This window comes from Crocuta crocuta, unplaced genomic scaffold, assembly GCF_008692635.1.
Source record: "Crocuta crocuta isolate KB4526 unplaced genomic scaffold, BGI_CrCroc_1.0 scaffold30, whole genome shotgun sequence".
Taxonomy (NCBI): Eukaryota; Metazoa; Chordata; class Mammalia; order Carnivora; family Hyaenidae; genus Crocuta; species Crocuta crocuta.
In genome coordinates, this window is record NW_027528345.1 from 10,285,134 (window position 1) to 10,310,694 (window position 25,561).

General features: G+C 53.5%; 1 protein-coding gene across 1 annotated transcript in view; it reads right to left on the reverse strand.

Annotated features, from left to right (window-relative positions):
* Nucleotides 1–335: 335 nt before the first annotated feature.
* Nucleotides 336–25,561, reverse strand: part of FAIM2 (Fas apoptotic inhibitory molecule 2) — a 33,740-nt gene continuing 8,514 nt past the window's right edge. The window contains exons 6-12 of the mRNA XM_077753342.1: nt 20,459–20,509; nt 20,087–20,126; nt 19,515–19,552; nt 18,956–19,043; nt 18,582–18,677; nt 16,868–16,921; nt 336–3,933 (exon numbers count right to left, since the gene is read on the reverse strand). Of these exons, the coding sequence (XP_077609468.1) occupies nt 3,784–3,933; nt 16,868–16,921; nt 18,582–18,677; nt 18,956–19,043; nt 19,515–19,552; nt 20,087–20,126; nt 20,459–20,509 (517 nt within the window). The 3' untranslated portion in view covers nt 336–3,783. The remainder of the gene's footprint in view (nt 3,934–16,867; nt 16,922–18,581; nt 18,678–18,955; nt 19,044–19,514; nt 19,553–20,086; nt 20,127–20,458; nt 20,510–25,561) is intronic.

Here is a 25,561-nt window from a genome sequence, read left to right on the forward strand (position 1 = left end):
CACAGGCCCTCCTTCTAGAGAAACAGATTTTGGGTCAAAATAAGGAAGAATCTTTTAACAGAAGCACAAAGGACAAAGGATTCCCTGGAAGGTTTCCTATTGGGAGGCTGTGACAGGTGCAAGGATCCAAAGAACCTCTGCAAGGGGTATATATTGACAGGAGGACCCGTGTTTCTTTTTCCACATCAAGATAAATGTGGAGATTTAATTCACACTTAGCTATGCTGGGAGAAACAGCTCTGGTGTGAACCTTTCACATCAAATCTGAGTTAAACCTCACACACAGACTCCCCGGCCATCTGAGGCGACAAGCAAAAGGCAGGCCAAGGAAACCATTCAGGTGTCATAATTTTATTCTTATCTCCTGTCAGTCACAGACCGGGAAGGTGAGGCCAGGGAAGGGAACAGGAACGGACCCTGGGAAACTTGGAGTAGTTGAGGCCAGAAGGACTGTGTCTGGCCATATGTCTCTGCCCTCACTTGGGAGAAAGCTCTGGCTGCCGGGGGGTGCAGGGTGGTTTCCAGCAGACAGGTAAACAGTGTCCCAGAGATGTGACGATGATTGGGCTAAAGGGATCAATCGGAGGCTGATGAGGAGAGAGGTCTGGGGAGGTCTGAGAAGAGCCAGGAATGAAAGCCAAATCCTGCCTGAAACCTCAGGCCGTACAGCCCTTTCTGCTTCTCCCCTGCAGAATCAGACCCTGCTTTTCCTCAGACGGCCACCGCGGGGCAGCAAAGGGCTTGTGTGAAATCCCGTCCACCGGGAGACCTGATAGCTCCTGGACTTGTCCCAGGAGGCTGAGAGAGGGAGAGGCAGAGCCTTTTAAAATAAGGGTATCTGTTGGATCCTGACTCCCCTGAGAGGAAAAAATCAAGATTCCTGGGGCTTCCTCGGGCAACACAGGAGTCACACATGCCCCTGGGAATTGGGGCAGGAGTCTGGGGAATTCCATGTACCTCCCGGGCGCCCAGCTACAATTTCAGGAGAGGATCTCTTGATCTGTCTTCCTTCGACCTCATCACAGATGGTCAGATTCCTGGCTGCCTCCAGCTCTGTAAAATCCAACCTACCCCTTCCTGGGCCTGGCCCCACCCTTGCCAAAAATGTATGGGGCCAGCGGCCTCTCCTCCTCTCTGCAGCTTGGGGCACCTGCTCACTACTCAGCTCAGGTTTCCCCTAATCCCGCATTCCTGTTCCCCCGCCCTTCCTCCTTCCAAGGCCCATCCAGGTGTTCATGGGGCTCCTCCTGGCCTCATGCAGGTGGGACGCAGGGCACAGAGCCCTGGCTTTGCTGTCAGCTCATTGTGTCCCAGATCCCTCCCAGGACCCAGAGCAGGAGACGGGGCAGCACACGCTGCTTGGAGAATACCAAGTTGCCCAGTCATGTTGTTTGTTGCCGAGGGCTTACCTCCTCCCCCAAGCTTTTGGAGCTCAGCCTTGGATAAGCTGCTCAATCCTATTTCTGCATAAACTGTCCCAGGAAGAGTAGGACTTGGACAGAAGGATTCTGGGAAACATGACCAAGGCCCAGCTGAGAATAGCAGCTAAGGAGTGGGGGGAGTGACCCCTCTGGAGCGAGGACCAGAGACCAGGAGAGGAAGTGAGGGGACCTTGGAGGAAATGTAGCAATTACATAAGGAAGTTAGTGCAAATAAGTGTTCTGGTGCCTCTCTGGCTGTGGTCTTCCATCTTGCCGATAAGAAATTAATCACAACTTAATATCATGAACCCATCGGCACTGAGGCTGGGAATCAGACACCAGAATCCTGCTTCCCAGCTTGTATCCAGAAGGTGGAAACTACAGAGTACAAAATTTGGTGGTAGTAGTGGGGTAGGGGGTAAGGAGGAGGCCAGGGGTGGCACTGAGGACAACAGATCTCCAGAGCCGTCAGGGCCTGACCTCCCCATCTCATTTCAGCCCTAACCTAGTCTGTTAGCTGTATGACCTTGGACTTGTTACCAATCCCCTCAGCGGCCTCAGCTTTTCGCTCTGCAGTCAGCATGTGCAGACTACTCCCTTTATAGGATTGCTTTCATGGACTGACTGAGACCAGCACACAGTAGGCATCCCAGCCATGCTCCCAGTTGCCTTTGTCTCACCCACAAACACCACCATCTGTTCTTAGTTCCCTCTGTCCTCAAATACCCAAGGTGGAACAAAATTTCAAATGCTTCTGCAATATTTCTTGAAAGCTGGCAACAGGAAGGGTGGAGAGGGAAGAGTCAAAACAGATAGGCAACATACCTAGTCATTCCCTCCAAGGGCAAACAGAGCCTCCAGCATAAGGGAGAGAGGTGAGCCCTGGAGGGAGAGGCCAAGGGAAGGTGCAGGTATCTGAGCCTCCCCGACTCCACCCAGTAACTTTCCACTGGCCCAGAGTTGGCTGCTAGGTGCCATTTACACACTTCCCCCAGGTGTGGCCCCCCTGGTCCCCTCCCCAGCAGGGCCTGCAGGGGGCTGGGTGGCTGACGCACACCCTGCCAGAGATCTCAGCCGCCTGGAGGCTGATAAGGAGACCCGACTTCATCACATGGGACCAGCTGGAGGGACTGGCCTTGGCTGTTAGCATCAGCTCAGCAGCTTCCAGATTGGAGAGATAAGGAGATACGGAACGGAGGGGGCTTAGGACTCTGGGCTGAGTGGCCCGAGAAGCCAGGGGGAGGGACATGGGCACTGCCTCAGGAGGCCTGGCTTGGTGATAAGCCAGCAAATGGCAGCAGAGGGGGAGAGTTTAGGAAATAAGAAGTGCACAAAGGCCGCGGGGCAGGGCAGGATTCCCTCCCACTGGGGCTAGTTTAGCAACTAGAATAACCCTCCCTCTCTAGGAATAGCCAATCCTCTAGGGCCCAAGCACTCCACTCAGCCTCAGACCTGGGGTCGAGGGCAGCCTAGGGGATCAAGAGAAGAGGGTGAGGGAATATGGGTCTCAGTCCTGCCAGCCTCAAACGCCCCCAGGGAGATGCAGGTCTGGGTGAATGGGTGCTACTACAGAGCTCATGCCTCCCAGCAGGCTGCCTGCTCCCACCTCCCTTACAGCCCCAGGACAGGACCCCACCTAGGAGCAGAGCCCTCTGACCCCACCTCCTGCCCTAACAGTGCTCCATCATGACCCAGGAAGCTAAACCAAGGAAGGTGCAGATGGCACTGGCTTCCTGTCTTTCTCCAATTGCCCTTGGCCCTGGGGCTCAAGTGCCTAGAACAGGCTGCTAGTCCCAAAGCTCAGCGAGGACCAGCAGCCTGGGACAACCATTCGGTCCACTACTCCCCCTCCCCTGGCAGAGCAGTATCACCTCATTGCCTAGCTGTCCCCCCACCCCTTCCTTACAAGGGTCAATGCCTGATCTGGGAGGAAAGAAGGGAGAGGTGGATTGGACACAGGACAGTGTGCCCCAGGGTCACAGAGCTGTGGCAGTCTGAGGAGGAACCTTGGTGGGGCGCGGGCCTCAGCCAGGCTTCCTGGGGTCCCTTCCTACATTTGGAATCCTGCCGGGCTCCTCCCACTCATTCTGTGGGTCCTCAAACCCAGGGGAGCCTCCAGCCTCGACTGTCCACTTTGGGAGATGTAACTGGGGGAAAGGGGCAGCACAGGGGATGGTGTGACCTCAGGTCCGCAGGGCCCCTGATGGTTGGGTACAAGCTGCAGAGGGTGAGGGCGAGCGTCGGGCTGAGGGGAGGCCACAGGATGGACTGGCAGCTAGTTTATATCTGGGCTTGAAGGAGCACAGGGAGGGTCAGAGGACCGGCAAGGGGACATTCTTTGAAGGAAGGAAGGAGGGGCTCCTCATTCCCGGTTGGTGCCAAAAAGCTGCAGGAAGAAGGTGAAGATGTAGATGATGTCTAGGTAAATGTTGAGGGCTCCAAAAATATACTCCTCAGGGCTCAGTGAGTGGCGTCGGTTACCCATCAGCAACTGGGTGTCAAATGCCAGGAACTGAGGGAAAGGGGAAGAGAGAGAAGTCAGAAGGTCCATCACTGTGACATCGACCAAGGGGGCCCAGTGTCCCCACCCAGATCCTTTCTGATTTTGTTACCATCATGTGCTGCCTGGCCACTCAGTGACCCTCCTGGAACAGCTTGAATCTGGAACTTTCCCAACACCTTCCATCTCTAATTAACACCTATTTCCCAAGCACCTACTATGTGCCTAGCACAGGGAAATAGTAAAGAACAAGACAGACAAGATCCCCGACCTCGTAGAGCTTAGAGTCTAGAGGGGAACAAATTATTAGTATGAGTATAACCAAACAGAAATGCGAAGTGTCACAGGGGGTGGCTAATAATAAGGAACCTGACCTATGTGAGTTGACAGTGAGCTTGGAAAGGCTTCCTGGAGGAGGGGACCTTCAAGCTGAGGCCTAGTCTTCTCACCATTTGTTTCAGAGTCCTGCTCTTAGAAGACGAATGAACACTTCATGTACCAGTGAGCAGAGAACGGGTACCTGTTCTGTGTTTTGCAGACATTAGCCCACTTAATCCTAACAACGTTCGTCGAGTAGGGCTTATTCCTAGGGGAAATCAAGGCCCAGAGATACTAAGTTCTTGCCTGAGGTTACACAGCTGGGAAGTGGCAAAGGGAGGATTTGAACCTGAGCAGGCCAGCTCCATTGCCTCCACACTTTGCCATTGTGTTTCACTGTTCATGGGCAGCACCAGGGGTTAATGTGTCTCCTGCCAGGAAACACTTTCTCCCCAGGGCACCTGCTTGGCCTCATGGACTATGAACGGTCATCCCCTTAGAGACAGCTCCTCTCTGTCACCCTGCTGTCCCCAACCAGAACTTCCTACTGTTGACACTGACTCCCATTCCTCCCACTCAGCTATACTCTGGGGTCCAAGAATAGGAAGCAGAGCACCCACTAGAAATAGCATACGACACTGCACAGGCATGCTGTCATTTTCTGGGAGAAAGAAGCCAAAAAATTCCACCAGCATCCCAAAGGTCATGAGCCACTGGTCAACAGGGGATTGGGATTCTTTAAATCCATTCACATTCTTGTTAACTGGGCTGTGCCCAGCTCTTCCGTCACTTGTGTGTGGAAGACTTGGGTCCTCTGGAACATTCATTGGGCAATAAATATGCATGGGGCAAGAGTTGGTGCCAGCAACTTGCTGGCAGAGACGACACTGTGCCTGCCTTCCGGGCTCACCGCTTAGTGGGGACACTTTCAGACGACTGCAGTAAAGCTCGGAGGGCACCTGGAGTGGCAGTCAGTTGAGTGTCCAACTCTTGATTTCAGCACAGGTCATAATCTCACAGTTTGTGGGATCGAGCCCCATGTGCATCTCTGTGCTGCCAGTACAAAGAGTCTCTCTTCCTCTCTCTTTCTGTCCCCACTGTCTCTCTCTCAAAATAAATACATAAACATTAAAAAAAAAAAAAACTTAGTAAACGCCATAATTAGGGTTGCTTGAGCAGGAGGAAGGTAGTCCAGGAGAGGTGACATTTTACCTGGGCCTTGAAGGATGAGTAGGAGTTTACTAGACAGAGAAGGCATGGGGAGGTGCAAGCCATGGTGTGAAAAGTGAGGAATTGAGTGTGGCAGAAACACTGGGGCAATGGGACAGAGGGAAAGGACTAGAACGCAGGGGCCAGAGGCTCCAATGGGGAACACTCCAGCATGGGGGACATCGAGGCATGGCCCCCTCGAAGGTGGGGAGGTGGGGATGATTATGAGCACGGGCTTGAAAGTCCACCCGACCTGCATTGCAGCCTCCACTCCGCTCCTCACTAGCTCTGGGGCCTGGGGCAAGGTAGTCGCCCTGGGCCGGAGTCTGTAAAAGGGAGATGAGTGTGCTTTGCCTCCTGAGGTTGTGAGAATAAGATAATGCACACCAAGTGGCTGGCATGGTGCCTGACACGCGGTATGAAGTTAATGAACATGAGCTATTAATGTGGTTTTATAGTTGTTACATGCAGAAGGAGAGGTGCCCCCTTGAGAACATGTATGCTGCTGCTGAGACCCAGGAGTGTCTGATAGCTCATCCAGGAGGCGGAAATGTTACTTGGGGACGCTTTGCAGCCTTAACAGAAGGAACATGGGGAGCCATAGCCAGGGCTGAGGGGGGCCGGTGCCGGGCACGTCAGGCTCCCTGAGCTCAGCAGCGTTGAGGAAACGGTGCATGAGAACACAGGACTCGAGTCAGAACACTTGCGCTTGAGTGCTGATTCCATCCCTCAGTAGCCGTCACCTCAGTGTCCTCATCTACAGAATAGGACAGTAATGATGACCACACCACGTTGTGGTTTTGAGGGTAAGTAGATGTATGCGGCCTCAACTCTTATTGTTCTTTAGTCTCATGTCACTTCATTCCATTCTGCTCCTTCTGAATAGGATTTGGATTCTCAAAAATTTATTCACATACATTTGCCCTCTACAGAGAGAACGGGCAAGGAGAGGGACCGACCTAAATGCTACAGGCTGCTTGGCAGTCATGCTGCCAGCATAAGTTAATAAATTGCTGATCTGGCTTATCAATCAGTGGCTTGCTTGGTTGATTTCTCAGAGCCTGGTCACCCCTGGGTGAGCTAATGAAATTGACTCTCTCAACCTAGAAGGCTTGGACCCGACCATGTCCGGGGGTGGCTCCTCCAAGGAGCACCCACCTAGGAGGCCTCCTACAACAGCCAGCAGGCTTTGCTCTTGGAAGAAAGAGGAATGAAGCGATTTCTGCCCCTGCCCTTTGCCTCTGGCCATGGATGCTTATCTATGTGGTGCTCTCTGGGATAGCCCGCCCCAGATCTCAATTCCACTGCCGGGTACCACCTATCGCTGCAACCTCATGCCTGCGAGTCAGCTGCAGACTTTTGCCTCATTTAGTCCCACCAGTATTTATTGAGCACCTACTATGTTCCAAGGAGCTTGCCTTCAGAGAACTGACAGTCCAATGAAAGCAAATTATCAGAGATTACATTATGAGCATGCACTCATTACAGGGGGAAGTAACCTGATAATCTTGGGTATTGGGAAGCATCATTAAGTAACATTTTGGTTGAGAGCGGATATCTTGGTTATAGTTAACATCTGGCAGCTATGATCTCAGCTGGTTTGACTGCTGACATCTGAAAGGACACAGGTACTTTGAGTTGGTGGTGGGCTGAACACAAGAGGAGCATGTGGGAGGAGGAGCACCGGGGAGCACGTGGGAAGAAGAGCATGGGTTAGGGGCCAGAGGCAGGAATGGGACTAGGAGGCTATTAATTTACATCTGAGTTGCCCTTTCATACTCTAATCCTTTGTCTCATCTCATTCGTGCAAAATGCCCTAGGAGATGGGTGTTACTAACACTATTTTACATACAAGGAAAGGACTCAGAGCCAGTGAGTGGCTTGCTGACTGTCATTTTTCTTTAGTGCTGGAACCAGACCATCTGTCTCCTATTCTGGTAGAGAATCAGGCAGAGCGAGCTTGCGGGGGTGGGGGTGGGGGTGGGGCAGAGGAGCCAAAGGCAAAGTTTCCTGGCTCACCCCATTGGCCAGGCCAGTTATGCCCCCCCCCAACACACACGGCGCTTGACCCTGCCCATGTGTGCAGAACCTGGGCTTATGTCTCTTGTCCTCCCAGAAGTGAGGCTGAGAGGCTCTGGGGAGCCACGCCATGGAGAGTCCAGTGCAGAGCCAGCAACAAACAGGCACCGGCTACAAAACGCTGGCATTACAATGTGTTGAGTCAGCATAAAAAAATAACTCGTGGACCATGTCCATCCTACAGAGATGCCAGCAGGAGTGCGCAAAACAGCACAACCAAGGCCATTTACAGCAGTGCTGGTTCTACAGTGAAATCCTGCAAACCCTAAACTCTCAACTAGGGAATGGTTAAATAAACTGCGGGCAGCAGCACCAAGGCAGAAACATCTCTGATAGATGCTATTGTCAGAAAAGAACAAGCTGCAGGAAAATCTGCATCACACGATCCCCTTTCTGTAACAACAACCAAAAAAACACCCAAAACTATATATCATAGAAGCTTATATGGCAAATATCTATAAAATGCATATAGATAGGTCCAGAAGGAGACAATTGATCACAGCACTTAACACTGGGCAAGGCAGCGAAGGACTGCAAATTTGCTTTATCTGTATTCTGTGAGGTTTTAAAAACTGAAATATGTGAACAAATGTATTCATATTTAATTAAAATTTTATTTTATTTTATTTTATTTTTTTAGAGAAAGAGAAAGCAGGAGAGGGGGAGAGGGAGAGAATTTCAAGCAGGCTCTCTGCTCAGCACAAAGCCCGACCGACACAGGGCTCGATCCCACAATCCTGGAATCATGACCTGAGCTGACATCAAGAGTCAGACGCTCAACCTACTGAGCCACCCAGGTGCCTCTAATTAGAAATTTTTAAGGGTGCCTGGGTGGCTTAGTTGGTTAAGCGTCTGACTTCGGCCCAGGTCATGATCTCATGGTTTGTGAGTTTGAGCCCCGCATCGGGCTCTGTGCTGACAGGTCAGAGCCTGGAGCCTGCTTCGGATTCTGTGTCTCCCTCTCTCTCTGCCTCTCCCTAGCGCTCTCTCTCTCTTTCTCTCTCTCTCTGTCAAAAATAAATTTAAAAAACTTAAAAAAAAAAAGGAAAATGTTAAAAGGATTAAAGTAACACAAAAAAAGTTGGTGAAATTTTTCCTTTAATCCTTACATAAGCCTCTAGTACAGGTCTTCTGTTATCATCTCCATCGTGAAGCTGAGGAGTCTGGGGCACAGAGAGTATGAGGGACTCGCCACCTCACATACTTTCTCTCTCTCTCAAAAATAAACGTTAAAAAAAAGAACATGGATCAGGGAGTCACACAGACCTGGATTCAAATCTTTCAACTGACTTCTACTAACAGGTATTATCATTGATTACTAATGACGCACCAGACACTTGTTAAGCGTTTTGATTTGAACCCAAGTACTCTGCTCCAAAATTTGGTGCTCTGAGTTACAAGGTTAACATTTACCATCGAGGTAAAAGCTACCATGGTAGTTGAGAAACCACCAATTTCAAGTGCTAGGCTGTTTCCTTTTTTCCTTTCATATATTATCTTATTTAATTATGACCACAGCTTTGTGGAACAGTTCATATTAGCCCATTTTAAAGATAAAGCAGGTGAGGCACAGAGAAGTCAAGTAACCTGCCCAAGGTCACAGTGGTAAGAGGGTGAGCTAGATCTTGAAAGTCATTTGGGTGGAGTGCCTGTAGCCACTTAGAGGGCTCCCCCCCTCTTCTGATAGCGCCTCTTCCTGGCTCTGCTTTGCATCTGAGAACAGTGACTCCTGCCTTCCCTGCCCCAGCATGCCAGTTAGATACTCCCCTGCCCGCTCCCTACAGGGACTCTGAACCACCCCTCTGTCAGTCCCCACCCCCCGCGGGGGGGATGCTGGGAGGGGGGGCTTCTTTCACCGTCTCCAGGTCAAGGTATTGGTTTGAAGGGCTTGGTTTGGGCAGGGCATTGGCTCCTGAGGTACTGCCTCAGGAAGTGAAACTGAGGCGGGTCCTGGGAGGGGGACACCCAGTGCACTTTCCCTCTGAAGGAGCAATTACCCGTCAATCCTCTCTCCCTGCTGTTGCCCTCAGAGGAGAGTGCTCAACTTCAGCAGGTTCAGATGAGGCCACAGGTGAGGTGTTGGGGCTGTTTTAGTGGCAGAGGGTGGGCAGCAGAATAGGGAAGGTTCTCATAGACCTTTCAGGCTCACGTAGAAAACTGAGGCAAAAGAGCCTCTAAGCTCTGAATGAAATAAAGATAAGTCTGAAATAAAATTATACTTCTGGCTTGTGTTTGTGTAGCCATTTTTGCTTTTCAAGTGTTTCTCTAATCGTGAAGAAGGTAGGGCATATATCACAGCCCTGAATAAAAAAGCAGGGAGAGGGGTGGGATGGGGGCAAACAGAAATCTCTTTCCAGAATCCTCCAGATGCTGTGGGGCTGGCTTAGGCTGGTCATGGGAACATCAGGGACACAGGTTCTCTGCTGGGGTTGGATGGAAGTAACTGCCGAAAGCCTGATCTCAAACGTTGAGAAAGCCTCCCTGGGTTCTGCTGTTGTGGTGGAAGACAATCAGTGGGAACTCTCTGGCCTCTGTTTTCTCACCCGTGAAATGGGCAGGGTGATAGAGTCGAAAGAATAACTGAACTGAGAGTCAGGAAAATGGGGCTTTCATCCAGCTTGGCAGCTAACACTGTGTGTGTGTGTGTGTGTGTGTGTGTGTGTACATACATGGTGTGTGGTATGTATGTGATGTGTGTGTGGTACATGTGGTACGTGTGTGGTGTGTGTGGTTTATGAGGGGGCATGTGGGGTGGGGAGCATGCTGTCTCAGGCCTCGGTGCAAATAGGTCCCTGCCAGCACTAGGGACTCACCATCTCAACCCTCCTTTCTTCCAGGGACTGAGGACAGAGGACTGTATGCATCTTCCCCACGGCCAGGGGCCAACACCCACAAAGCATCTTCCTACCTAAGCTTCACTCATCCAAACACCATCAGGCCCGAAGCATCCAGTCCTGACCAAACACCTGTTCTTCCTGCCACCTTGTCCCTCATTCTGGGACTCTGCCTGCAGTGGCCTTTTAACTGGTCTCCCAGGCTCTGGCCTATCCACACAGCTTCTCACTAATCTTCCTTAAGACACAGAGACTGTGGGGGCACCTGGGTGGCTCAGTCAGTTAAGCATCTGACTTCGGCTCAGGTCATGATCTCATGGTTTATGGGTTCGAGCCCCGCATCAGGCTCTGTGCTGACAGCTCAGAGCCTGGAGCCTCCTTCAGCTCATTTGTCTCCNCTGAGGACTGATGGATGTGGGGGGAGGGGGGGATGTGCATGGAGGAGGGCACTTGTGGGGATGAGCACTGAGTGTTATGTGGAAACTAATTTGACAATAAACTATTTGTAAAAAAAAAAGTCATAGCTGTTAAAAAAATAAAAATAAAAAAGTTTTTAATAAATCAAAAAAAAAGAAATTAACAAAACATTAAAAAAATTAAAAAAAGAAAAAGACACAAAGACTATGAGGGGTGCCTGGGTGGCTCAGTAGGTTAAGCGTCTGACTTCAGTTCAGGTCATGATCTCTCAGCTTGTGAGTTCGAACCCTGCGTCAGGCTCTGTGCTGACAGGTCAGAGCCTGGAGCCTGCTTTGGATTCTGTGTCTCCCTCTCTCACTGCCCCTCCCCTGGTTGCACTCTGTCTCTGTTTCTCAAAAACAAATAAACATTAAAACATACACACAGACTGTGATGTTTTCTCAGGCCTCCAATCCGTCCAGGCCAGGCAGGGGAAAGTTCTGTTCGTATTGGGCTCGGCGCCTAATGTCCAAAGTCCCATACTTAGTTTCTTTCCTAAGTCCCCTGGCCTGGCTTCCTGGTTTAGGTGGCTGGGAGACCCTAGCTTCCCCAAAGAAGGGGAAACTCTGAGGTAGAGCCACATAAGCACAGAGGCTCAGCCACAGCGGGAAACCTGCCCGCCAAGCCCTCGGCCCAACCCAACTTTCCATGAGCCACTGTGAAAAAGCACCCAAGGAGAGGGCACTAGAGGGGTCATAAGGATAAGCCCTGAGGTACCTGCGGGATGACTCACCCACTTCTACTGGCATTTGGGTCTGGTGCCCAGTGAGGGGTATGAGATAGGGTGAGGCAGAAAACCCAAAGCCTCTTGAGAATGTACCAAGGCTAGATGGGTGAGGCCTAGGAAGGGCCTCTTCCTCAAGGCTGGACCTCGGCCCTAAGAAGCCGGGGCTCCCCACCCCTGATCTCAGCCTAGTCCAGCTCAGGGGCCCTGCCCTCCCAGATGGCAGAGACTGTCAGAGAGGAGCTAAGGACTCTAGGAGAGAAAAACCATTTGATTCTAACAGCCCTTCCAAGGCGTAGGCTGGGGGCGTTGGGTGGGTCCTCCCTGGGGGTCTGGGGCCTCCTCTGACGCTTCTCTCCTTTCTTGTACACCCTCCTCGTGGCAGCTGGGCAGGGATGCTCTGAGTGCGGTGCTGGGAGGGCCCCTCATGGTGCTGAGACTTCTCCACAGTCTAGGGTGGGAGATGCCAGGATGGGCAGCTGAAGACACGGGGTGTGCTGGGTGCTGGGAATGGGTTCGAGCTAGACGGCCACAGCGTCCAGAGGACAGAACTGTGCAGGGAGCAGGGTCAGAGTGAGGTCAACGGGCTTCTGAGTTGGGGCTCATGGAAAGGCCCAGAGACCGTTCTTGTGGGGCTGGGCCTCTGATGGCCTCTGTCCACCTAAAACTCAGAGGAGGGAGGGAAATGAATCCAGGGCCCCTCCTGAGCTCTCCCCTACCCCAGGGGCCCCCGGGGACCAGTGCATGGCTTCCCTCCTTTGACTCAGGTGAACAAGGTCAGGGATGGAGCTGGGGGATCCGTACCAGGTGCCGCTGGCCGTTGTTTACATAATCTGGATGAGGAGCCTTAATGAGACATTAACGAGTAATTAGGCCCTGGGGTTCCTCCTCCCCTGTGACTCTTGCCCTGCTCTGACCCGCATCTCAGCCAGTCCTGGCCCCCCGGACATGCATCTCAGGCATCCACTCATTCCATAAACATCAAGGGGGGGGGGGGTTGCCTACTGGGTGCCAGGCACTGGGGATGCAGTGAAGAACAAACTAGACAAAACTCCCTGCCCTCAAGGAACTTAAGTTCTGCTGGAGGGAGACAGTCAACACACAAATCAGAAAAAGGATGAACAGTGCTGTGGTGAGAAATAAAGCAGGGAGGAGGAGTAGGGAGTGAGTGTGTGTGTGTGTGCGTGCGTGTGCGTGCGCACACTTAGTCACAAAGGGATTGTAAATAAAGTAGACACTTGAAGAGGGGACAAAGGGAGCCGTGAGTGGATCCGAGGGGACAGATGGAGGCATCTTCAGGTGCAGAGGCCCTGGGCTGGGAGTGAGCCTGCTGTGCTCAGGGGCGGGAAGGAGCCCCACATGGCTGCACAGCGTGGGCAGTGAGGGGCATGCGAGGAGGTGAGGTCAGGGGGCCCTGCGGGGCCAGGAAGCCAAGCAGAGGACCAATCTGACCTCATTCACACCTCACAGGATCACCCTCGCTGCTGCACGGAGCACACACTGCAGGGGCTGCGCCAGTGGGAGGCCACGGCAGCAACTCAGCACGGGGACCAGGGAGTAGCCATGAAGCTGGAGACGAGTGGTCAGATTCTGCCTACAAGGTGGAGCCGATAGAATTTGCCTACAAGGTGGAGCCGATAGAATTTGCCACGGGGCCAGATGGGTGGCGTGAGGAGAGCGGAGGAATGGAGGTCAGCAGGGCGTTCGACTTGAATGACTAGAAGGACCGAGTCGCCATTTACAGAGATGGGGAAAGGGCTGTGGGAGAAGCAGGGGCTCAGGGACAGCAGGTGCTCAGTTTCAGACCTAATAGGTTTGGGAGGCCTATTAGATTTCCAAATGGGGATACTGAGTGGACAAGTGGAAATTCTATGGAATTCTGGGTTGAAGATCAACTGTAGGGTCATCAGAGTAAAACATGGTATTCAAAATCATGAGAGGGTCTGAGATCCTGCAGGGAGTGGGCGTAGAGAGAGAGGAGTTGATGGCCCTACGGCCCTCAGTGTGAGCAGGGGGACAGGAGAAATCAAGAGAGCTGGTGGCCAAGATGCCCAGGGAGGAAGGTGCTTCTGGGTGGAGGAATGAGCAACTGTATCAAACAGGCTGAGGAGCTGGCAAGGTGAGGGCTGAGAAACGACCACTGCTGACCCTGCTGAGAGCATTAACAGGGTTGAGAGAATTCCAGAAGGACTGGGAAGAGAGAAAGGAGGAGACAAATGGGAAATATAGGTACCCCCTGCTTTCTGAAAGTTTGAGTTACATTGTTTCATTTTTACAAAAGACCTGTAGTACCTGATTTCACTAGCCAAAAGAAATCCAAAGAGGATTTTCACTTTTACAAAAAATGTTGGGGAGCAGGGAATAGCATTCAGCATTTGCTTTGCAGGAGGGCAGCACACCCCGTGATAGAGGCAGCATGCACCCCAGGCAACGAGTGGCACCCCCAGCTCCTTCCGTGGGAACTCCTTCCGTGGGAACCCAGCATCTGGGCATCAAGTCACAGAGCGGCGTGTGTGAGCATCTGTATTTTATCCCTATTTATTTTGTGCATAATGTCAGCAAGATGCATCCTAAGGTAGAAGAAAAGCCTAAGAGAGGTTATTTTTTGGGGTCTGGGACACTCAAAACATTTTCCATATACACTAACGGTAATTGCTTCTTCACTTTATGCCATTCCAGCTTACAAAAAAATTCATAGGAATGCATTACTTTTGGGGGAAGGCTGTCAGCAGTGTAGATTCCCTTATAAGGAGTTTTTCTCTAAATGGGGATGCTGCAAAGGGATGTGGGTCAAGAGTGGGGTGTGTGTGTGTGTGTGTTTCCAGATGGGAGAAATTGTAGTCTGTTTCCCTGCTAATGGAAAGTAGAAAGGCCAATACTGATGGGGGCTGGGGAGGAACAGGGGGTTTGCTGGAAAGAACTCCCAGCTGCTTCCCAAATCCAAGCTAATAGGAGTTGTCTTCCTTGAAGGGGACCATCAGGGTGCTGGAAATGGCACCTGGCGAGGCACAGGACACCTGGGTCCTATCCTAAATCCACCAGCCCTTAACACCCAGGGCTTCAGATGTGGAAAGCGAGTCTTCTAACATCAGTGCTGCCTCCCTCCCTGGGTTGTGGTGGAGATCCAATGAGGTAATAGGTGTGAAAGTGTTTTGTAAAATGTAAAGGGTGGAACAGATTATTGGGATTATTTTTACTATTCTAATAACACAAGAGATTAGTAAACAAATTTAAGGGATGACTATTCATCCAGCCCTACTTGTATATACAGCCTTCCTGCTTATCTGACATACTGGCTGTGATCTGATCCACAGGGAGCCAAGTAAACTCCCCAACCTGCCACTGATGCTCACCATGCTCCCACTCTGCCCTACATATTGTACATATTGACCCCTCTTCTTCTACTTGCCCCTGGCAAACACTGGGACAAGTGAGCCTCCCAGGCTCACTCCCCGCCACCCCCAGCATGACCCTGCACTTTTCTTTCCTCTTGGCCCTATTCCCCACTCCATCCTTTTCATTGAAAAAACCTTTTAATGTTTATTTATTTATTTTGAGAGAGAAAGAGAGATAGATAGCGAGCAGGGGTGGGGGGGAGGGGCAGAGAGAGAGGGAGAAAGAATACCAAGCAGACTGCACTGTCAGCATGGAGCCTGACGTGGGGTTCAAACCCACAAACTGCGAGATCGTGACCTAAGAGTCCGTCGCTCAATCGACTAAGCCACCCAGGTGCCCCTCACTGAAACTTACTTCAGGTAGGTACTGCCTGGAGGAAAGCGTGTTGGTGTGGGGGCCAAGAGAAGGTAGTGCTGCGTGGTGACTTTTCTAGTTTGCCCACGATTTAGGGGTTCCCTCAAGAAGTGAGACTTTTAGTGCTCAACCTGGCAAAGTTCTGGGATAAACTGGTCAGCCTAGTCTTGACCAAGGCCACACTTAGTTGATATGCCATTATCTTGCCAGGAAATGGGACAAACCATTTAACTTCTTTGTGGTCCAGTTTTCTCATCTATGAAGGAAGGGCTTGGAGTTTTCCTAGATACCTTTTTAGTCCCTTCAGCCTCAAGCTCTAAACCTGAAGGTCATTTACTCATTCCACAAATATGTCCTGAGTGCCACTATATGCCACATACTGTGTTCCTCCTGTTGACTGCGCTTCCTGGGAACTCAGCACAGCACCTCACACGTAATAGCTGCTCAATAAAGACCTGTGGAAATGAATGAACCTACCACACCCCATTCCTTATCCACATCCCCCAAAACATCTGATCATAGTTCTGATCCTCCATTTTTCCCCCCTGGTCTATCACTTACAAGCCTGTGGAAACTGTGAATAAAGCCTAGAACTCCGACTGGACTGAGTTGAGCTGAACATTCCAACGAGGGACAGGAAGGTCTGGGCACTGCTCCTGCTGGCTTTGGTGTTTACCTTGTATGCCCTCTGGGAAGAGGTCACCAAGATGAGCTTGCCCACCTGGGCAGGTTCCGGAGCATCATCCCATTCAGGTGCCCACCTGAGCAAAGGGCCTGTGTTGGGCTCTTCCAGGCAGATGTCTGTCCCTGGCTACGTTCTGTCTCCTGGGCATCTGCTGACAGCCATCCCATGCTCCTCCCCACGTAGCCTCATACCCAGAACGGGGCTCTGGAGCCAGACCGTCCAGGTTGCCACTCTGGTCCCCTGCTTCCTAGGATGCTGTGTGAACTTGGGCAAGTTGTTTAGTCTCTGCGTTCCTTATCTTAGTCTCAGGTTCCTTATCTTAATCTGATCACAATAGAAGCTATTTTATAGAGACCTAGTGAGGGTTAAATGCACACAGAGAGGTTATTGGTGGGGGGAAGCGTTCAATAAATATTAGCTATTCCTGCTACCATCATCATCATCACCACCAACACTCTCAGTTTGGTGAGAACAACCAAGACTAAGCTTTAACTAAGCACATGTCTCACACTGGGAATCCCCCTTGCTCCAAGAAGCCTTCCCAGATTACCCCTAGGAGAGCAATGACTAGCTTAGTCCCCGTGGCCAGGACACCCTCATTCTCTCACCCCTGCAAACAGCACTGGCCCCCCCCTAGGAGCTAGGGGTGCCTCTTCCCAGCTCTGTCTAAAGCTCCAATCCTGTTACCACCTTCTTCCTCACCTGCCCAGATAAGCTGGTGTGTCTTGGAAATCAGAGAGCATTCCCTGAATGCAGCACTGAGCCTTGACCCGCCCACAGGAACTTCACAAGGTGTCAGAGAGGAGGATTATGAGGAAGACTGGATAGTGGAGGGGCCTGGGGAGGTGATCAGAGGCTGAGAGGGCGGGGTCCCCAGGGAGCCACACTCACCAGCGTAAACACGCCTGCTCCCAGAGCGGCATACACTGCGTGGAGCCAGGGCACCTGTGGAGCAGACACAAGATCGGTTTAGAGTGACAGGCGGCAAAGGGGCAGGGAGGAGGGCTCAGCCGAGAGACCTGAGGGTGTAGCACAGACCTCCCTGGTGGCTTCCCTCTCTCACAGCACCCCCCAACCCTCCCCAGCAGCCCTGAAGAAGCCCCAGGGCAGACAGGAGTCCTTGATTCTCTGTGTGGTCAGGGTGGGTGTGGGGAGCCCCAGGATACCAGTGACCGTGCAGGGACTGGCAGGGGAGTTCCCAGTCGACACATACTTGTTCCAGACTCAGGCTAGACTAGGGAGACTCAATCTGTTGAACCCATGTCATTCTCCCCGCCTGAGCCTGGCCTCCGGCTGCTACCTCCCCTGCAGGGGCACTCATCCCTGTCCTGTGTGGGGTCTGTCTGTTCCTCTGTAGGGGAAGTCGCTAGCTTTGCCTAAAGGGATAAGGGGCTCAGGGGTAAGGAGGGCAGTGGGAATCCTCTGGCATGTCTGCCAGCTGTGCATAATGTGATTGCTTGCAGAGACTGGAGCAGCACCCCTCCCCATCCCTGGCTACCCCTAGGTCTCAGGGGCGCCCCGCTGGGTGTGGAGACCCTACAGGTTTCAGCCATGCCCTCCTCCCCAGGGCTTTCCCCAGAAGTTTCTTGGAAACAAAGGCATCCCAGTAGCCAGACCTGGATCAATAAACAGTTCTTTGAAGTTTTGAGGCCACTTCCTATAACTGCCTCCCCCCCCCATCCTAGATACACAGAAGGCCCCCAGACCAGCTCCGGTCCCTCCCTTCGTCAACAGGATCCTGGGACATGCCAAGGAAATGTCAGAACCAATCCTGACGTTCTGGACTTGGAGCCAATACCCTGCGGACTGGGGCTGGGCAGGATGGTGGGGGGGCGGGGAAGGGGGAGTGAGGAATGCTGCTCCTAGCCTGGCAGAAAGGGGGCAGTGGGGGGATCATGCACCAAAGGTGGCTAAGAGGAGCCCCAGGTGGGGGGTATAAGCATGGAGCCCTTAGCAGGAGTCTAACAGCTTCATCCCTTGGGTTCCCAAGATGAAACCTCAAGCCCCTCCTGTGATGCCCTCGATCTGCCCCCTCTCCACCTGCAGCAGCCTGACCATGTCAGTCACCACTGGGCCCTGTGCAGTCTGAGCTGCACTTCCCAGAGCAGGCTGGACAGCTGAGATTTGGCTGGCCCCACGGACACTCTAATGGGTGTATGCTTGGAGCCTCACTACCCCACCTCCTGCCTGCCTGGCCAGCCAGATTCTGGTGCTCTGGACTGGGCTGATTCCTCAGGGGCCCCAGGAGGTCCTTCTTCAGGGCCCTTCTGGGCCTGGTGGTGTGCTCCCATCCCTGCCCAGGGTTTAAATGTGCCGTGGCTTCTCCCTTGGCCTCACCTCCGTCCTAGAGGGGGAGGACGAGAAAGGTGAAGCCGGATGTGGCTCATGGTGCGGGCAGGTGCCCACGCCTGCTAAGAAAAGCCTCCTTGTTTGTTTGCTTACACTGCCAACCAGCTCAGGTGCCAAGAGGGCCGGACAGGATGACAGGCTGTGGGCCTTTGGCTCTGGGCCTTCTTTGGAAGGTGTGGGAGGAAACAGCACCCTTGGGCGAGGTAGGGCTCTCCCTCCCTCCCCAGGGGCCCTACTGGGAGACCTGGGGACTCACATATTGGAAGGGCAGGAGGATGGCCAGGATGAGTCCACTGAAGAAAAGAGTCATGAGCAGCACGAAGATCACACCCTGGCAGGAGGTGAAGTCAAACTGCAGGGATGGGACTGGTGTGAGGAGTTGGGCCTGCACAGAGTGGCTTGGCATTCCCGGGGACGCCTGCCGGGCGGTGTGCTGGCCACAAGGCAGAGGCCTATAGTGCAGGCTGCTGTCTTACACTCCTTACCTAGAACCTGGCACCCCCCACCTCCCCTCCTCCAGGCGGCCTCCCCAGACCCTACACACCTCTTTCCCCTCTCCCTAGCCAGGGACCCAAGCTTGGAGCCCCCCATCCCATAAGCCTTGTCCTGCCCCCAAACCCCAGAGCTGACCTTGGTCTGGAAGCTAAAGACGGTGACTGAGAGGCAGACGAGAGCCGTGATGCCCAGACACAACAGCACAGATGTCGTGTTGTAGTAGCTGTGGGGCACAGAGGGGGGACTCGGCTTCGGCCAGGGCTCCTGGTTTCCCCGGCCCTCCTCCCAGGCCCACCCCCTTCCACCAGGACCCAGTCCCTCCACCTGCGGCCCCCAGCTTCTCTCCTGGGCCCTGCCTCCCCAGCGTGCCTGGACTCAAACTCTTATTTGAAGAGGATGGAGAGGGGTTTGTGCTGGTGCCGGGGAGGTTTACAGGCGCGGTTTCTCAGGCTGGGGTCGCTCAAGCTGCAGTTTGAGAGAGGTCACCTTGCTCTCCTCCATTCCCCACCTCCACCCCGCCGGCCTGGCCAGGTCCTGCCATCACTGTTCAATAGAGTGTGCGAGAAGAGGGCTCCAGGCCAATGTGTCCTGCCTGCCCGAACCCCCACCCCCTCTGAATGCTCTCTGAAGGGATGTGTTCAGGGCCGGCTCCCCTCAGAGGGTGGCCCCGTCCCCTTCCTCCCGTCCCCTTTACCTGGACAACATCCCAGTGAGGTAGGCCATGGACAGGGTCTGGAAGAAAAAGCAGGATAAGGGAATGCTCCAGAATCCAGCCTTTGGGGGCCCAGACATCTTCAGGGCCCAGCCTGGGCCTCCACTCCTTGTGCACACCCCTCAACTCAGCATCGGCTTCACCCCCACACATTCACTTCCACAACTCAGGCCTGGTGAGGAGCGTCGCGACAGGCCTGCACTAGCTGTGTCCCCTTCTTTCTTTTGCAGCCTTGCTCTTCCCCCCTTTCTACGACCTACCCTTCGTTATCCATAGCTCTAGGATGCCACATTCAAACCTCTTAAAAACAACATCACAAAGAAAAGAGACAGTGGCTGGAGTCAAGGGTGGGGGAGACTAAGCCCATTTGGAAAGAGAGGGTGGGACGTCTTTGTGGTAGAAGTGGGGTGAAAATACCGCTGCCTCCACCAGTGACCTCCCAGTAGACACCCGTGGCCCAGACTTCCTGGCCCTGGAAGCCCCCCTCCTTCCCTCTTCCCACTACGTGCACTCAGCATCTGTCCCTGGCCCCCCCCCTCTACCAGATCACTTACGAAGATGGTCAGAAGAATCAGGTTCCAGGGGAAATGCCTCCTGTAAGGCAAACCACTGAGTTCAGGGGAGACTGGGGGGTGCTGGCAGCCACAGGCTGGGTCACTGCAGCAGGGAGGGGGCCTCTGCCTAACCCCATCCCCACTCCTCGGAGCTTCCTCCCTCAGCCACACCCCCAGGTGCCCCCATCTGTCGGTCTACACTCCCCTGTTGCCACCTGAGAGGCACCAAGGAAAGGAGGGAGGGCTTGATGGAGCCCAGAGGGTAGAGCCTTCTCGGAAGTTCACGGCACACAGGCGGTAGGCAGGACTGGGGCCAGAACTTTCAAGATCCTTCTCATGTTCCTACAAGTTGTTCCTCAAGTCCTCACATACCTGGGTCCAGAACAGCAGGCCAGGGTCAGATAGGTGGCGAAGAATACAGCGCTGTGAGGAACAGATGGGCAGTCAGCCCGTGCCCCCTGAGGTCCCTCCACCCAGACCCTTGCTCATTCCACTCTCTGTCCCCCTGCCCTGCCCACAGGCACCAGACAGTATGATTGGGTTGGGGGAATGGTGTTTAAGACCACGGTCATCCTAGAACCTGGCAATGGGCAGCATGATGGTCCAACTCCAAAAGACAAGAATGGAAAGTGGGTGAGCCTGCTTCTGGAAACACGGGGTCTTGGGGGCCACGGGACAGCTGACTACCCAATCCCAAGTGGCCTTGGGACACTCCCAGTATGGCACACAGAAAGCTTGTATACCATGTTTTCTAGGTGCCAGGCGGAGTGCTAGGTGCCTTATGAATACTAATTAATGTAATCCTCGTACCTTCTTGCTCGAGTCCTGGCTTATCACCACTGCCCCATGCTGCCTCCTTTAGTCCCCTCCCACTCTTCTTGCTGCTTGTAATGATCTTGTTACTTTATTGTTGGTCTATCCCTCTAGACTGCAAGCAAATCAGGGAAGGGCCCTCATCTGTCCTGCAAGCACCTGGCACAGGCAGGAAGTGCTTGGATCAGGTGGCCATGTCCAGCAGAAGACAGGCTGGGAGCTCAGGGCAACCTCAGAGACAGGGATTGAGGATTGAGGATTTTCTAGAGAGCAGTAGAGGTGAAGGTCAGTCCAGGAGGTAGAAGATGAGGGGATGAGGACCCAAGGGGCATGCTCATGCCTACCTACATTGATGCCACGACCAGTGTACAGTCTCCAGCACCCACTAGACCCTGAACATGGCACCTGCCATCCTCGCCCTTCTCTCCTCTCTGTTTGTCACCTATCCCCCAGAGCAGCAATTCCAACCATCCTTCCTCATTTGCAAACCTCCCAGGCTGCCTCATCCTGCAAGGGTCTGGCCTGATGTGTCCCAGAAAGATTTGAGATGACGTGGGGCTTCCTTGGCTCTCTGCTTGCCACCGGCAAACATTGTATCGTGCATGTGCCCTTTCCTCTGTCCTTCCATCCCCGGCCCCCCCCCCCCCCAGCCTGGGCTCTGGGCCCCACACCCTCAGCTCCTCTGCCATCTCTATCTCTATTACATCACCTTTTCTACTCGCACCTCTCCTCCTACACAAACGTCCTTAACTGCTCTCCATCTTCAACCAACGTCTTCCCAGTTCTAGCTATTTCCACTTTATCCACCCTCACAGACAAGCTTCTTGAAAAAGTTGTCCTCAGTCACTGTCTCCTTCCTCATCTCCTCATTGCTCCCCAACTCCACAAACCCAGCCCCAGCCCCACTTAATGAGAGCTGGCTTTGCCACATCCCTGTGGCCTGTTGAGCCCAAGTGACACTTGTCAGTCCTTGTCTTACCTGACTTTTCAACATCTGATCACTCCCATTATTCCCCTGGTTCCAAGATGACACACTCTTGGGTCCCCTCCTACCTCCCTGGCCACTCCTTCTCAATCTCCTTCAGGGGAGCTAAATATGCCCGGTCCCTTCGACACAGACTCCCATCAGGCTGTCTCCCTTCATGCTCTCCCTAGGGGCTCGATCATCCACAGGGCTGCCATTAGCAGGCAAATGCTCATGGCTTCCACACCCTTGTTTCTGATCTAGATGGTTCCTTCTCAACCCCAGGCCTGTATATGCAACTGCCTATGGAACAGACATGGCCATTCAGAAACATTCCAAACCCAACAGGTTAGGAACCTGCCCTTGCCCCTGCATCTCCTACTGCAGAGGACGTCATGCACGTCCAAGTCACCCAACCAGAGAGCTCAGCATCCTTGACTCTCACCCGGCCTCGCCCGATTAATCACCTGGCCCTGCCGATCCTCCTACCCAGGTAGCTCGCAGATCTGTCACCTTCTCTCCATGCCCAATACCACCCTTTTAGGTGGGGCCACCTCTCTCTATCTGGTCCTGCTGCCAGCCCTGCCTTCCACCCTCTAAGCTACAGGCAGATCCAACCCTAAGACTCCCTTGTTTAAAAATTCCCAAAGGCCTGGCAAGGCCCTGCTTGATGTGCCTCCCTGAACCTACCTCCCTGGCCCGCCCTTCCCTGCACTCTGCTCCCTCTCCCCTCTGCACCCTCACAACGTGCCTCCCACACTCTGCTCCTGCTGGAGAAGACTGACTGGCAGGGAAGCCTGAGGCCTGGGTTAGAGGGGCCCCCTCCAGGCACCAAGGGCGTTCCTCAGCCGAGGCCTGCACCCTCACACCCTCCAAGCCTGTTCATCTGAACCCCCACTCAGATGTAGCATCTGGAGTGGCCTACGCATTTTGCCTTCCTACCACTCAGCCAGGGCCTGACAATGGTTAGGTGACCTTTAAATACTTCTGGATGAAATGCAAAAGAATAGGGGATGGAGAGGCGGAGACCAGCCTATTAGATGTGGCAAATAGGACACCTCCATTTTCACCTTCTCCTAGTCTTCCGAGGCTCTCAAGTGATGTGGAACAGTTGTCACAGTGATTGAGGAGTTCTTAGGATCAGGGGCCAGCAAAGGACAGTGGAATCATCCTGCCCCAGTTGAGAAACACTCCAGCATCTGCTCTCTTTTGGTCTCACTTGAGTCATTGGTCAGTCACTTGAGCAATAATAATAATAATAGCCTTGTCTATGTGTGTCCTGGGTGTGGGTCCTGTCTCCCAGCCAGGCTGGGAGCTTCCAAAGGGCAAGGGCCCCATCTCCTTTCCTCTCTGGCCCACAGCTCTTCAATCCTCAAGACCAGAGGTGGCTCAGTCGGTTGAGCATCCGACTTTGGCTCAGGTCATGATTTCACAGTTCATGGGTTCAAAGCCTGTGTTGGGATCTGTGCTGATGGCTAGCTCAGAGCCTGGAGACTGCTTTGGATTCTGTGTCTCCCTCTCTCTCTGACCTCCCCTGCGCGTGCGCTCTCTCTCTCTCTCAGAAATAAATAAAACATTAAAAAACAAAACAAAACCAGAGATCACAGGAAGGGCAGAGGGCCATGACTTGGGGCTTAGAGTGCAGCCGCAGAGCCTGACCCCCGCATTCATAGCCCAGCTCTGCACTCCTATTGTGTGACTTTAAACAAGTTACTTAATTGCAGAGCTCCGTTTTCCTCCTTTGTGAAACACCAGTGCTGGGACCCGCTCACTGGGGCCATAACAGGATTGACCTAGAGCACACATGTCAAGTGTGTCGCACAGGGCCTGGCACAAGGTAAGGATTCAAGAATGGAAGTTGTTAGTATAATTGGACTGGCAGCCTCGTGGAGAGGCTCCGACCCACCTCTCCCAGCTCTGGGCCTCACAGCTTCCTCCCCCACTGCTTCCCCACCCGCTCCACAGCCCTGACTCCTTCCCCACCACCAGGGCTCCCAGGGAGCAATCAGACAATAAGGTAAGAGCCCACCGAGGGAGACGACTGGGGCCTTGAGACAGCGGTGAGTGGAAGGCGTGCCGGCGGGCTGCCATCCCAGGGGACAGAGGATGAGTCACGGACGTGAAAGAGAGACTCACTCGCATGTCAGAGCCTGGGCCCCAGGGCCTGGGCTGGAGCCCTGGTCTGTTTACAGAGTGTCAGAACAGGGGAGTGAGGCTCAGGTGGAGGCCGGGCCAAACCCAGGGACCTCCTCCAGCGTGCCCCATTCTAGGGCCAATCCTGGGGCCAGCCGGGAGGCAGCAGAGCACCCAGGGGAAGTGCACAAGACTATGCTGCTTAGGAAGTGACAGCTTCTCTCGGAGCCTCATTTTCTCATCCATAAAATGCAGATAATCATAGTGTCAGCCTGGTAGGGTTGTTTATAAGAATCAAATGATAAATACCTGTAAAGCAGGTAGCAGAGTGCCTCACACATTAAAAAAAAAAAAATGGCTATGAAGGGCTTGGTATGTTGAAGGAGGTGAGACCCGCTAGGTCTCAGACCCAGAAGCAAATTCAGGGGCAGGGTAGATAGAGTTGACGGGTGGGGAGGGGACAGGGCAGGGCAGAGCCACAGGGTGGCTTTCTGGACAAAATGGCAGCATCTTGTGGGTGCAATTCTCAAGCACCTCCAAGGCTTTGTGTTGCCCCATAAAAGCACAGGGTCTAGGCCCACTCCGGGTTTCTCTCCACCCCCATCCCCTCCCCTCACTCCCTTCCTCTCGAGCCAGGGAGAGCACCTCTGCTTTCTGTCTGGAGATGTTGAGGAGGAGCGTTGTTAAACCTCACCACTCACAGAGCAGAGTCTCATGCCTGCCCTCAGTGGGGTAGACGCTGCCCCACTTCTGAGCCTGCTCATTCCCAGGCTGTCCCCTGCCACCATCTGCTCAGGACAGGAAGTCCTGCAGACCCTCCACAGAAGTCCCAGTGAGGGGCCCAGGGACTCCATATCAGAGTCCTCAGGGTATCTGGGTCTACCAGGCGGTGCTGACGTGCCGGGAGCCATGCCAACCTGCCATGCGGGCTGGCCGGGGTGGCCGTCCCTGGGGCCTCATTAGCTCTATCATACAGTGCCTCCAGTTCCCCAAGATGCATGCCTCCCTGCCTGGTCTGCAGACAGGTCCTCTGTTCTATGCCCTGGGAAAGGCTCCAGGTGTGGATGCCTCCTCCCCTGGGACTCCCAACTTGACTGAGCCTCTCCTCCCCTCCCTCACTCCTCTAAGGATCCACAGAGGCCAGGACAGGCCTCCTACCTGTCAGCCTATGGTTGGCTGGTATTAACTCAAGGCCCATTCTGGGGCTGTTCTGGGCTCAGGATGGTTCTGGAGGCTGTGGGCTGAGCCCACATCTCCACCATAGCTCTACCCAGGAGCAGGTCTGGGAAGCTGTGGTGTGCAAGCTCCTTGCCGGGCACTCAGAGCTGCCACTGCATAAGGCCCCCCTGCTCTCTGAGATGTCTCAGATTCCCTTACATGGAGTCTTCCAGCCGCGTGCTGGCCTCATTCCGTATTTACATGTGCCACATGCAGCCCTGCTCCCATGCTTTTGCTTGAGCCACTTCAAACCTCTGAAGCAGACGGAGGACCTGGATGTCTCAGGCTCATGCCTTCCTGCCTCCCCTCCTCTGAGTGCTGCTCATTCCCATGGCGCTTTGTGCCAC